At 47.0% G+C, this 14574-nt stretch overlaps 1 protein-coding gene across 8 annotated transcripts in view; it reads left to right on the top strand.

The window, feature by feature from the left end:
* MYLK (myosin light chain kinase) overlaps positions 1-14574 on the top strand; it is a 199012-nt gene that overhangs the window by 181489 nt on the left and 2949 nt on the right. For 6 of the 8 annotated variants that reach the window (XM_081832657.1, XM_081832667.1, XM_081832645.1 and 3 more), the window contains 4 exons: positions 3108-3260; positions 5789-5912; positions 11509-11638; positions 13083-13214. In XM_081832657.1, the coding sequence (XP_081688783.1) occupies positions 3108-3260; positions 5789-5912; positions 11509-11638; positions 13083-13214 (539 nt within the window). Of the gene's footprint in view, positions 1-3107; positions 3261-5788; positions 5913-10217; positions 11639-13082; positions 13215-14574 lie in introns of those variants that run through there. The other 2 variants (XM_081832655.1, XM_006749777.3) reach the window with 2 other exon arrangements.

Below are 14574 nucleotides of genomic sequence, written 5' to 3' on the forward strand. Positions count from 1 at the left end.
TTTAGAATTGGGGGCTTACATACTATTTTAACAGACCAAGCAAGTAATTGTAGAGAAATAACTAGACAAAGGAAAAGAGGTTTGGGGCTTCTGGAGGGTGTAAGTTATGAGAAGGTGACTAGGTAATGTGTAGTAAATAAGGGTTGTTTAGCAAGGTCTGTTATGAAGATGAGTCTCCTCTTTCTGGGAAGGGAGAAAACATATTTACAAATGGAAATTTATGTCACCTTAATACAGAGAAATGGATGTCCTGCTTTGAGACAGAAAGGGAGGACAAAGAGTTAATTGCCTTCAGCTCAAAACATTCTTTATACCAAAGTGGCATATTTTGGAGTGGCATACTCTGACCCCCTTCAGTTAAAAAATGAGATAAAACTAGGAAGAGGGGTGGGTAGTTGTGTTTCTAACACTAATGTTATTATGTTTGTTGATTGGGTTGATCAACCCAACCATATGTGATCCTTATGCAAATTCTAGCAATAAAAAGCCCAGAAAAGAAATTTTTTAAAAAGTCCTGCCAAATCCCACCACCAAGAAACATTACTGAAATTCTGACACTCTCTTTGTCATCATGCTCTGCATATATTGCAAGTTTTATTTTAGAGACATACTCTTTAACAGGAATTCTGTGGGAGCTTGGCAGGCAAGGAGCCAGCCAGGGCTGGGGGTATTTCAGATGGATGGGCTGCCAGAAAGGAGGAGCACCAGAGATGAGGCGGCTCTCCCCAACTGTGAACTTTACAGAGATTAAGCCCTATCTTTGCAGGATTACAGTCCCTAATTAGCAAAGGAGGTTTAGAGAAGATGATGGTGCAGCATTCCACAGCAGGGTTGTCTGCTCTTCTTGCAGTCTTTGGAGTGCTGCAGGACTTTCCCCCTTTTTGTTTCAAATGCAAAATGTAAAGACAGAAGGAGGCATGTAGCTGACAAGCAAGAGTCAGGCTCCTTCGAGATGGGCTAGCTGGGGTCACACTGAATCGCAGAGATGGGGAGAGCTGGAAGCCCCTAGGAATTCTAGCCCAGTACCCTTGGTGAAAAAAGGGGAACCTGAGGCCCAGAGAGTGTATGTTGGGGGAGGGGAGAGGAATAGCCTATAACCGTGCAGACTTGGGAGTGGTTCGCACCCACCCTTCCTTCGTTGTCATGTAACCGAGAATAATTAGCCCCATGCCTTCTTCAAACAGAACAGAAATCAGTATTTTGCTTTAAGACATTTTAATGCCATCTGCAAAACTCTGTTATTCTAAAACACAAATATATTGACTAGGGCAAGATAACTCACATTGCAAAAGCTTTCTTCTTTTTACACAAGGTTTCGCGGGAGGGTTCCTCCCATGGCAAGCTTGCCTCGCAATATTTCAGTGGGTTTTGTTTTACAAAACTTAGTTTGCAGGTGCTGTTGTATTTTATAAGCTGAGGCCGTTTGGATGTAGAGATGCCTCCAGAAGGGTTTGCGTCATTGTTTATGATGATGTGTTCTTAAGGATTTGGGGAAAAGGGACATTAGTGAAGGCTTCATCTGGAAGGTTGATGGCATGAAGGCCCTGGATCCATCTCATGGGACTCAAGTGGGGTCAGGGCAGGACCAGCTACATAATTTGTGGGGCCCCATGCCGAATAAAAAGGGGGAGTGACTTGTTCAAACGTTACTGTGACTTTCAGTATGACTGTAGCAGATCATTAAACCAAGAGTGGGACCTTCTAAGGGTGGGGCCCTGTGCACCTGTCTAGGCCTGACACCCATGAGGTCGCCCTAGGTCAGGGTGAATGGCCGGGGGGATGGTTGGTATGAAGATGAGGTACACGGAAGTGAGCGATCAGGCCAGTAAGCTGTGAATCTGTCCTACTTGGCTTTGAGATACTTGGCCTTACAAATTTCATTTGGCTTAAGTTATTGGTAAATGCGTCATTCCTGAGGTCACAGATTGGTGAGGCAGTGGGGGTGAACTGTACGTGGAAGAACTGCAGTCATGGACCAAGCTCCTTACTACAGACCAGGCCTCGTGCCAGAGCTGTACACCATGATTGCCTTCATCTGCATAGAAATACTCGTCTAAAGGTGCAGTTAAGATCTAGGCTCTAGAGAAAGGTGGCTGGGTTCGGATCTCATTGATTGAAACCTTGGGCAAGTTACTTAACTCCACTCTGTGCCCATTCCCTCATCTGTTAAAGTAATGAGTTACCTGGGTTATAGGATGGTATTAAGATTAAATGAGTTCATCTATTTTAAGCTGTTTGCCCAGTGCCTGGCACATGGTAAATGTTAGCTGCCAGGATGCTCTTGATGGAGGAGAAGGAGGAAGAAGAGAAGTAGAATAAGTAAAAGTGGTGACCACTGTATAGTTAAGTGGTAGGTTCTCCATTATATAGAGGAGGAGAACATGGCACGGAGAGATTAGGAAATTGTCCCAGATCACCCAGAAAAGAAACAGACTGTGCTATTTCCTCAGCCTTGGTATCTCTTAGGGAAGCTTTCTGGTTTGGCCTAAGTGCCTCAGGCTCACTGGTATAGATGGATCACCAAACCCATGTTGCTGAGTCGAAGTCTGCTGTTCGTCCATGCTTGCTAAGCACCCCGGGCATGCTGGGCCCTGTCATTGGTGCTGACAGGTGTGAAGATGAGAGGTAGAAGGGAGCAGGGGTGGCCCACTGTGGTGATGAGTGCTGTACCATGTAACTAGTCCCTGGCGAGGGTGGCGCCAGCACAGAGAGGAGGGAGTCTTCCACCCAGGAGCCTTGGAGAAGGTTCTGGGCTTTGGGCAAGAACAGAGGACAGGGAGGAGGGGCCATGCTGTGTCCTGCCAAAGCCGTAAACTGAAGCAAATTCCTTCCCCTCAGCCTCACAGGCAGGTGGTGACAATAGGCAGTGACACGCCACAAGTACAATGAGCACTGAGAAGAGTCGGGGTCACAAAAGCCTGGGGAACCACGCCCTCCCTTCTTTTCTCTGGCGGGAGGCAAGGCAGGCACAGGGGTGTTATGGGTGCAGGCTTTTGCGGGGCCCTCACCTTTGACCTCAGTGACACTCACTTGGAGGGATCGTCCCATCCTGCCCTCCCTGCCAACACCCACCCCCATTCACCTGCTGTCCTGTTCTTCTCTTCCAGGGTTAGTGGACTTTCCCCCTTCATGGGTGACAACGATAATGAAACCCTAGCCAACGTTACCTCAGCCACCTGGGACTTCGATGACGAAGCGTTCGATGAGATCTCTGATGATGCCAAGGATTTTATCAGCAATTTGCTGAAGAAAGATATGAAGTAATGAGTTGACATTTCCATCTTTTCAGCTTCCCCGCTCCCTGGACTGGGGTCCGGAAGCAGGGACTTCCTTTGCCCGTTGTGGGTCCCCTCTCCCCTGAGGAGAGGGGGGCAGGCACTGCGAGTAGTGGGGAGGAGGAGCCTTCCTAGGCCCCCCGCTCCCCAACACCCAACTGGTCTTGAGAAGCACAGAAAGCTCACTCGAAAAGTGACCCTTGACCAATGTTGCAGGGAGAGGAGAAGCCTGTTCTGTGTGAATAATGATAATAGCCCCTTTTGTTTTCTGTGTGCAAGTGTGGCCACGGAAGCCAGGCTGAAACCTCAGCCCCTCTTCGGGGGTTACTCCAGAAGTATCCTGTTTGTGGCCCCTGATCATACCCCTGGGCTAATCTGGCTTGGTGTTTTTTCCATAGCTCAATGATTTAAGAACTGCCGGCCTGAACAGGATACCTGCTCCCACTGGCCTAAGTGAGGCTGTGATTTCAGACCGCTGGCTCAGTCAGCCCTGTCCCCACGGGTCCCTGGCCCACCTCACCGTGCAGACTGTGGGGGCTGCCAGGAGCTACCCTTGTGGTCGGTGGAGGGACACATAAAACAGTAGTGACCACTGGGAGGCCGGTGTGTTCGGTCACGTGGACGGCCTGAGGCCGTGAGAGCAGGTGCTCTGTAAGTGTAAGCAAGGAGCACTGTAAGTGTTCCCATGAGAGAAGAGCGGAGCTGGGGAGGCTAGGGCAGAGGCCTTGGGGGTGGCCAGCCGAATTCATGGGTGAGGACTCTCCAGGTGAGGGAACTGGCTGGAGTACAGCAGGGGGGTGGGGAGGCTGTGCGTGTGTAGGGAAAGCTGACATGCCCCCGGGAAGGGAGCCGTGGCTGTCAGATGAGAGCAACCAGCCCGTTGGGTGCCTTGCCCGCTCTGTAAACAGGTGGCCAGATGAGGCAGGGCCTGGCTCCAGGAGCCCCCCGGTAGCATTTGGCAACAGGGAACAGTTCTAAGCTTTACCCTAGAAGGGTGGTGTTGAATAGGTGGGGCACCAGAGGATGAGAAGGGGAAGGGCGGCCAGACTCTACAGTCAGGTGACTGCATTAGCCAGGTGACTTTGGGGTGCAGGTTCCGCCCTGTCTGCCTAGCCCACAGACCCCCTGAGGCTACCAGTTATCTTGTTCCCCTCTGGGAGAAATCCTGTTTGGGACCAAGAGCACAGCTGAAAAGAGCAGAGTTAGAGGGTCTCTCAGATGGCTCCGGTTTTCTGGTTATGTGTCCACCTCTCAGTCCTTTTGAGCTACCTCAGGCCAAACTCCTCCAGAAGCTACATCCACACTCCTTTGGTGAGGCCTTTTTGGCATTTTGCTCTCAGAGCCTTTGTAGCAGAAGTAGGCATGACCTGGGTAGAATCTGGATGTTGTGGGCGCCTAGATTCCCTTCCAGTGGGAGCGATCCTCACTCCCAGGGTGCTTCATGGAGATGCAGACCTCCTTCCTAATAACTCTGGTCCAGGATGGCTTTTGTCCATCGAGCTTCATTCACTGAAGATTTGGTAAATGAGGCATTATGTATATACCTGTTTTCTCATCTGACCTTGAATTAACTCAGTAATGAGCTGTGCTGGCCCCTCTGTGCTCATAAAATGGATTCACCAAAGAACTAATTTCAAATTATCAAGACATTCGATTCCCATAAACTCTTAAATGTAGCATCTCTTTAGCCAGAAATCTCCACCTATCTACACTTATTAAAATATTTTTATATTATAAAATTAATACATGTAAGTTGTAGAAAATATGAATATAGGAAAATTAAAATAATCCATAATCCCTTTATCTAAAGATCACTACATTTTGCTATACTGAGCAAATTTACTTATACTTATTTGTCTATGTATGTTAACATTTGGTTCTTTGAGCTCTATTAGTGCTATTACAATTAAGGTGATGACCCTGAATTATTTCTAGAATCCCAGAGCTTTCAGAAAGATTAAATGAGTTTGAGTGCAGCTTCTAAGGTTGTCATAATTCATAGGTTGTATGTAGGACATACTTCTGAGTTTTAACAAGAAAAACCTGACACTAAACCACAACATAAGACATGAGAGCTCAGTGATTCTCAGAGATTTCGGCCTAATGTTTTACTCTCTCCTCCCCCAGACAAGGAGACAGAAAGATTAGGCCTCCACAGCCCCCTGCCCCCGTGTGACCAGTAGAATGACCCCACCGTAGAATATCATTCTCAGATGTGTCTGCCTTTACCCTTCCTAGACCCCAAGGGCAGGTCATGAGACTCCAGTTGCTTACGTGGTGGTTAGGACTTAACACTTAAAAACTTACATAGAGTAAGTCAGTGTAACTCAGACCAAGAGAGGAAAAAGGCCAGGAGCACAGTGACCCTGATCATGGTGGATGGACTGGGAACAGAGAGAGCCCTGGGCTCTGCCCTGTGTGACCAAGGACAGGTGACCTCCCATTTCTGATCTGACCAGCAGTCTCTGAGGTCCCCTCCTGCTCAGAAATCCTCTGATCTCTGCCTCCATCAGAAACCGCCTGGACTGCACCCAGTGCCTTCAGCATCCATGGCTAATGAAAGACACCAAGAACATGGAGGCCAAGAAACTCTCCAAGGACCGGATGAAGAAGTACATGGCAAGAAGGAAATGGCAGGTAACGAGGTTGTCCCTTTGGACTCAGATGTTGCCCCTCACATTTGCTTTATTGGAGCTACCCTCAATCCAAGAATATTTACATCTGTTTCTGAAATAGTCTGGGACCAAGACTGACATTTCATGTCTTTGTGGCTAGGGTTGAGCAATGTCACCTTGAAGACTATTTGGCAGCCCTGGAGAATGTGATCTCCTTAAAGACAGCATGATGGCCTTACATTTCTTTATAGTGAAGGAGGAGGGCACAGGATCTACAAAGAGAGATATGGTCCCCGCTCTCTAGGGAGATTGTATGTTACTATGTGTCCTTGGGCGAGTGACAACCTTCCCATGCCTTCATATTCTCACCTGTAAAATGGGGGTAATAGTGGTACCAACATCACAGCATCTTTGGTAGAATTATATGAAGTAATCTTCATCTGGCCTTGAGCATATTGCATGGCACACAGTAAGTGTTCAAAAATGATACCAGTAGCTCATATGTATGGAGGGCTGGCCATATGTCAGGAAACATTCAAAGCACTTTCTATGCAGTGAGTCTTTTCATCCTAGGAGGCAGGTACTATTATTATCCCCACTTTACAGACAAGCTGAGGCTGAGAAAGGTTAGGAAGGTCACCAAGGATCACGTAGCTAGTAAACAGGAGTGGATTCAAACCCAGAGCCTGGCTCCAAAGTACAGTCTTAACAATGGCACAAAATTGCCTCTGATTAATAGCAGATGGATAAAATTGTCATCCAAAACCATAGAGAACTTGTCATCAGCTATTTTATTTTTATTATCACTATTAGTATTACAAAATTTCTGGGCTATGGTTTCTACACGCCGGCACATGGGTTTCTATACTCAAGGAATGTATAGTGTAATGGGGAACTGAAGCAAATGGACATAAAAGGACATAATGCACGCCAAGAATCATAAACTATCAGTATAGCCTTCCAGAGCCATATATGTGAGTGTAAATTGGAGAAAGGAGTCAGTCACACCAGAGTTGGATGTGGTTGTGAGGAAATGCTGCCAGGGGGAGGACTTTGAAAGTGGTCATGGAAAATGGGCTAGAACAAGAGAAGAGGGGATACAGCACAAACGGAGGAGAAGGCGCAGAGGTCCTCACCCCAACAGGAGCAGAGTCCTTTAACTGGGCAGCCAAGGGAATTGGGGCATTTAAAAATGGTCTATGTGGCAGAGAAGAAGGAAATCTCTGTTTTAGAGGCAATTGGGACACTGGTCATTTGCCATACAGCAGGACTAAACTGTAGTCACTAAACCCCCCAAAAGCACAAATTCACACAGAGGTTGAGAGGAGGAGAGGCGAAGGGGGCCTTAGGGTGTGTGGGTTTAAGGGATTACTGCCCCCTGAGTGGCTCAGCCAGGACTCCCCCACAATGGGAGTCAGTTCCTGGTTAGCCCCCGCTGAAGGTTTAGGGGGATCTCTTGGTTCCCTCAAGTGCCAGGTGACTTGGAACACCTGTGTTGCTTACCTTACCCTCTGGTATCATTAGGATCCAGTGAAATTGGAGTGACTAATGTTCTTAAAACGTAAAGGGGTCCATAAAATCAAAGTTGGCTTTATTAATGATCCTATGGCCAGTAGATCTCAAAGAAATAATGGTATCTCTGGAGTGCATAGGGTGGCTGGTGTGGGGGTGGGGTGGTCCTACTGGCAGTGAGTCTCATTGGGTTTTGCTTGGATGATGCTGTGGGTTAAGAGGCAGCCTTACCACTTCAAGCTCTCTGGGAGTATCGACACATCTGTTGATGAACCAAAGCCAGGAAGGACCTGAACCCAGGGGACGGGCACAGAGAAAAGGAAATGGGAGAGGAAATAAATGGAATTTTTTAGTCTGATGGGTCAGGGAACCATAATTTGTGCTGATATTTTAAATCGAAGTTTTTCCTATTTGTTAACAGTGTTATTAGTCATAAGGTTTTCTGGAAGTGAGAAGGGAAAGAAAAGGATAGAATTCAGAGAAGGAACCTTAATTTCATACCTTCATATAGGTAGCAGCATTTGGAAATAGGTTTTCCACAAAAATAGTGGTTAGCTTTCACAAAATTACACACAAAAGTAGTCTATAAAATCCCATGTGGCACAAGATGTCCCTGAAGCATAATTTCACTGGTAATGGCTCACCTGCATCTAACCATCCACATTTTTTACCCCAGATACCAGGACCTTAGCACACCCTGAATAGGGGCTTCCCTCTCAGAGCAGCTGAGGTTGCGTGTGGTGGGGCAGAGTAAAGTGCAGTGGAATAAAATGGGGTTGACTGTGGTGGAGGGAAGGGCCCAGGGCAGACACAGGTGGCCCAGAAATCTCTATGGTTGCACAAGAGAAGGTTCCTTGTTATCGTTGTGGTGTGGTTTCCATAAAAGGCCCAGGAAGAAGGAAGTAACATGAGAGCAAATCCCTATAAGTAAGGCAACATGTAGATGACTAATCATGCCATTGATCTTAGGACGAAGTTTATCTGAAAGAAGGTACGTTTTTTATTTATATGAAAGAATTTTAAAAAGACGTGGTGAGCAGTAGCACTGAGGGTGAGTTGAATAGGATAACAGCGCTGCTGCTTGTGAAACTGGAAGCTAAGGACTGGGAATGAGAGGCCTGTGGGCAGCCATCTTTATTCTCTGAGACCCACAAAGACACCAGCAGTATGGACCATAGGCCCATAGAGAAGAAAGCTTTTGACTCTGTATAGCAGAGAGTACTCTTGGCCATCACATCTGGATATTCACTTATCAGGGGAAACTGGAGTCTCAGAGCTGTTGGTTTATATGTAGGGTCTATGATGGCTGGCTGACTGGCTCTAGGGTGACCAACTTGCCCCAGTGTGCCAGGGGCCATCCCAGCTTTAACCCTGAAAGACTCTCCTCTTGGGAAACCTCTCCGTCCTCGGTAAACACAGGCTGGTTAGTCACCCTCGCTGGCTCTCCCAAGGGAGGGAGTCTGTGTGGCATTAAGGAGGCCCATACAAACTACCCGCCTGGAGCACAGGAACCCAGCCTGGGCAATTGCCCTCAGACAAGAAAAATACTTCCTCAAAGCAAGGATGGAACTTAGGGTATTGAAATTTTTCTTGATGTTCCAAAAATTTCTAAAATCTTAGTAAAGCAGCAACCAATTTTCAGCTCAAAGGCATGAAACTGGAGGACTAGAACATACAGATGTATTTCTTTTCTAGTTGTGACAATTTCTCTACTGAATTTTTTTTCATAAATCAGTTCCCAAAGATTGACGTAGGTTATTGTTAAGATTTTCCTTATTAAGCACTTCTTACTTTTCTCCCTGTTCTAGAAATTATATGCTGTAATACTCCATCTGATGGAAGCCTCTTTGTTAATGTGTATTGGCTTCCTTCTCTGAAATACTCTCTTTTATCTGCCTTGTTCTGGCAACTTCATATTAGTCATTTTGTTAATAGAAGAGGAAAGACTTCCTTATTCCACACCATAAAAGTACAGATAGTCCTCATCAGTCACAATCCAGGCGTTTGGAATTAGGGAGCCCATGGGCTCATGGGGAGTGTTCCCTGCTACACAGTCCCATGTATGAATCATAGTCTCTGAGAAGACTGGAGCTATAGGGAGATTCAAATCTTCTGGTTCAAGAACATGAGGTCCACAGAGAGGAACTGATTTGCATAGTAAATTTCTACTCTCTGAGTTGAGCGACTCCTGGGCCAGGCAAACCAATCTGTGTTGGATAAAGGGAATCGAGAGCCAGAAGGGCTGGGTCTGACAGTTTGGCTGGCTTGGGAATAGTCTGGTCTGACATCGACTCCATAGGGAGGGCTGCCGTGGCTGGCACCTCCTCTTGCCCCTTCCTGAGGTCAGGATGAGCTCCCATGGGAAGAGCTGGATCTTTCCAGCTAGCACAAATAGATCAATGATGTCACCAGGAACAGCCTCTCCAGGCAGAGCATGCAAGACTGCCAAGTGGGCTCAGTCTGCAGGTACATTCTCTGCAGGGCCACGGGGCCTCTGCACACAGCTAAGTTGGTCCGTTGTCCTCTCACCTTCTTCCCCCATCCCAACATCACCGCCACCTGGGGCTTCCAGAATTCTGTTCAGAGGGACGCAGCTTCACCATGGTGACAGAGGGCCGGAAACATAACCACACCACAGTGATGTATGCAAGAGGGCTGATGGCCAGGGGACAGAGCAGGATGGAATGTCTGTCCAAAGTGCATGAAAAGAGTCAGCCACAAGGATGGCATGTGACAAACAGAAAAGTGGCGGCTGTTATAGCAGATCTCAGCTTAAACCACACACACACACACACCCCCACCCCCGTTATGAGTCCTTAGTGCCCTGTGATTCCTTACTTTCAAAATAATCTTTTTATGGAAATATCCTGGCTTTCCAGATAGTTCAAACTCGTGAGGCTTTACTGAAATAGTTGAGCACGAGAAGTAAGTTCAGGAGGCAACGGCTGTGCTGGGGCAGTTTACGGCCCAGGAGGTGAGTGCTAGCCCCTGGCCTGTGTGCAGGCTGTCTCTTCACTCTGGGGAGCCAGGCCGCGGTGCTGTCTGCACTCTGGACATACAGCGTCGGGGTGTCTGAAAAGACGCTTTGGGTGCAGGGATCGAAAGAGTTGGAGATGCCTTCGTTTCTTACCTTGTCGTTCCACTGACCTTAGAAAAGGGGCGGGAAACATCACTTGAAGGTGAGACCTTCAAAGACCTGTGGGATCGGAAGGTGAAGGAGAAACATAGACACAACTCTATATTATAGGGGACTTCCTGACCTAAATCCTATGCTTGGTTGAATTTTCACAATGCAAAGGAAGTTTTCATAGCAAGTTCTGGCATCCTTTTCAGCAGAAATTCTGTCTTCTCCCAAGGTTTCTCATCTCAGAAAAGCAAAGTGCCACTGCCTTTCATTTCTTTGGGTCCTTCTTTTTGATGCCTGGCTGTACATCAGGGAGGTACGCCCCTCCAGAACCTCACTGTGGATTCAGACTCACAGGCCAGGCTGAGTGTTTCTCAAAATCTCTTAAGTATCTGAATCATAAACAGAAGTAATGAGACCTTGGAGATCATTTTGTCCAAACCCCTCCTTAAACAGAGAAGGAAACTGAAGCCCGGAGAGGTTAAGCGACTTGCCCAAGGTCAACAGAATGCTTTTTCTTTTTTTTCTTCGCATCGTGACCTGTCGGATCTGTAGTAACTTTCTCTGGACCAATTAAATTCCTATCACTAGTATTGTTTTACGAGAAACAGCCCCCACTGGGCCCCGTCAGCAGTAAGTCTTTGGAGCTGTCTCAGCCTGCAGTTGCTTTATATAAACTATCCCTTTTATGGGAGTTGAAGCAGAGTATGAAAAGGGTTTTTGTCTCATGTTGACCTTGTTTAGTCACATTAACGCACACACTGGTTCCAGGCCCCATTCCATTCTCCGAACATCTTCTGACACGCTGATAGTGCTGAGCAGAGCAAGGTTGGGCTCATTCCTCTGGCAGAACCTCGGCACTTGGGAGGCCCTCGTTTCAGGGACAGCTACTTCTCCTGGGCTAGGCTCTTCTCCCCGAACCCCACTGCCCAGCTGGAGCCAGGGACGCCGCCTGAGTCCAACCCCAGTGTCTATTTTCCAGAAAACGGGCAATGCTGTGAGAGCCATTGGAAGACTGTCCTCTATGGCAATGATCTCAGGGCTCAGTGGCAGGAAATCCTCAACAGGGTCACCAACCAGCCCGCTTAATGCAGAAAAATTAGAATCTGAAGGTAAGGAGCTCCAGGAAGATTTTTATCCAGCCAATTGGTGAGAAAGGAAGGGTTGGGGGATGGAGGGACATTTTGAGGTTTTGGGGGGGGTTTCGGTTTGTTTGTTTGTTTTTATATAATATAAACTACAAGGATTAAATTCAGAACTAATTTTAGGTTGCCCTAACAACAATTACTAGTTATTCTTTAATTGTGCAACCTTAAGTTTAACTATTTTCAGAGGGAAAGTTATTTGTCTAGTAGAACCAGATGACCTCCGCTGTTCTCTTCCCTGTATTTTACATAAGAATTAGCGAACACTTCATTAAAAGCTTCCTTTTTTCTCATTACAAAAGTGATATTTGTATATTGATAGGTAAACATAAATAAACACATATAGTAGTATCTTTTAAAAAAATATCCTTCCATATTCTTACGTCTTTGTGTTTTTCTTTAAAAAAAACAAACTATAGTCCATATTCATTTGGCATTTTTCATGATGCTGAAACATGTTGTTTGAACGGGGTAGACTGTGCATGACAGGGCTCCTCCTGGAGACCAACAGGGTTAGTTATTTGCACACCGTCTTCGAGAGGCTGCCTTGACCATCTCTTCACTGAAGGCCTCGACCTCTTCCTGCTCCAGATACACGTAGGGACTGGCCCTTATCTTCTTGAGGCACCTCATTTTGCCAAAGACACCCCCCTACCTCCTGCTGCCTGGTGTTTTTGGTATCCAAAGGTGAGAAGCTAAGTCTAGATCCCTCCTGTGTATAAAGGCAGGGTAATTGGCAAGGCTGCTTGCTGGGCTGTTCTGATGGAGTCGGGGGCATAGTCTGCAGCATGCGGGCCCGGTCCCTCCTGATCTATACTCCCCAGATGACCCAGAAATAGCCTGAAAGGAAGGGAGAAGATACAGGAGCCCCTCCAGTACAGCTTTTCCCTAAATCCCTGGTCCACGTCATACAATGAGAAGGCAGTGTAAGTGTGGAGAACAGAACTCCAGGCAGATTGAAGATGCATCTAGGACCCAGCTCCTCCTTCCCGAGGAGCAGGTAAAGGGCCTGCTACTGCAGGAGGAGGGCAAAGGGGGGACAGAGATCGGGAAGGCTGGTGTGGTTTGTCCTTGTTAGATACCCTCCACTGAATCCTGAAACAGCATGGAATGCAGCCAGAAATCCTTTTTAAAGATTATTTCCTTTTTCAATGTGTCAGCATAAGGGAAGGGGTGGGGGGGGGGGGGAGTTAAAACATTTCCGCAGTTTGGTCACGGTTCTCTCTGCTGCCAAAACTTTTGGCAGCAGGCCAACCTGTCCCCAGGAGAAAGGTGTGCTTGATTCAGTCCTCTAAGCTGCATTATTTGCTGAATTGTAGCAACTTAAACAAAAAAGTCAGCTTTTTTAAACGAGGGAAGAGGAGAGAACAGGGAATGAAGAACTGACCGCATTTCCTTCCCTGTCTCCTAGAAGATGTGTCTCAAGCTTTCCTTGAGGCTGTTGCAGAGGAAAAGCCCCATGTAAAACCCTATTTCTCTAAGACCATCCGTGATTTAGAAGTTGTGGAGGGAAGCGCTGCTAGATTTGACTGCAAGATTGAAGGTAAGTTGTAGCTCTTCTTCCCTTGACTACAAAAGGGGTGTGGTGGACTGGTGGGCCCTGCTGTGTGCCCCGGGCAAAATGTTCATTCTGGGCAGCCAGGCTGCGAGGACAATGGGGCCAGGAGGAGTTGGCCAGCTGCTCCCACTCCGCCTCCTGAAGGTTGGTGCCATTCAGTGACTCGCCTAGGACACCCTGGCTATTTCACATCCTTACATCAGCCACTAGACTCAAGTTAAAAGTGGTTTATCATGAACCTGTTTGGCTATGGAACATGCTTAATGAAATGAGCTTTGCAAGCTTCTGGGAAGCATGTGAACTGCCCACAAGAGGCTTCAAAGGAAGGTGGCCATGAAGAGTATAGGATGGGGAGTCGGGTGGCTCTGCTGCTCATCTGTGGGCTGTGTGACACCTTGGGTGGTGATCTAAGTCTTCTGAGCCTCAGGCCTTTAACTTTAAGATGATGTCTAATGCCTGTGTAGCTCTGGGGAATGCTGTGAGAGGCCATATGGGAAAAGGGAGAACCTCTTAAGTCTGTTCAAGATGTCACGGCACCAAGGGAAAAGTTGTGGGATTGGTAAGTGCAGAGAGTGAGCATGCCACGTGACTCCAGATGGAGGGAAGCTGGGCTCGAGGTGCCTACGCTACCTTCCCCATGCTTCTCTGCCTGCCGAGAATAATGTGGCCATAGAGTTGTGAGCTGTCAGTGTTCAAGGGAACTTAAGGGATCTTAGCATAGCACCTGAGAAGTGAGCAATATTGGTGACACAAAGCATTGCCATTTCCACAGACAGCAACATTCCAGAAAGATAAGGGCAAGAAAAGACAGGTTCTTTGTCTCAAGTCTGTGACTACTGCATGCCAACCAAAGTGGAGGGTTATCTCATTTCAGTCTGACCAAATAAAGCACAGGAGTTCATTAGGCAACCTTCCCAAGGCTGCATAGCATAGGACAGCCATCAGAACAAATCATGCCTCCCACGTTCTAAGATTCTCCAGCAGTAGGACTAGATAATGCCTTTTGGGTAAAGTAACCCAAAGAGAGGAATGAGAAAAGTTTTTCTCCTGCGTCATTATATCTCAGATTGCCTTGTAAATACAGTGCCTATAATCATCTTCCTTTTTTTCTATTCAATTAACAAAAAAAAAGGTAGATGTGTTCCCTTTGCTAGTGTGGAAGTCCGCAGCTTGGGGACACTGTTGAAAGCTCTGGGGCCAATGCTCAGAATTCTCACCATCACCACTGTCTCTGGGTCTTCTGAGGTTTTTTCCTTTTTAAAAATTATTACAACGTAGTGATTATCATTTTTGTACTTTTCTCTTTGGGATTATTTCCTTCATTATTTGCAGAACTTTGACTAGA

The sequence above is a fragment of the Leptonychotes weddellii genome, chromosome 1 (genome assembly GCF_054177405.1).
Source record: "Leptonychotes weddellii isolate Sample4059 chromosome 1, ASM5417740v2, whole genome shotgun sequence".
NCBI classification, from domain to species: Eukaryota; Metazoa; Chordata; class Mammalia; order Carnivora; family Phocidae; genus Leptonychotes; species Leptonychotes weddellii.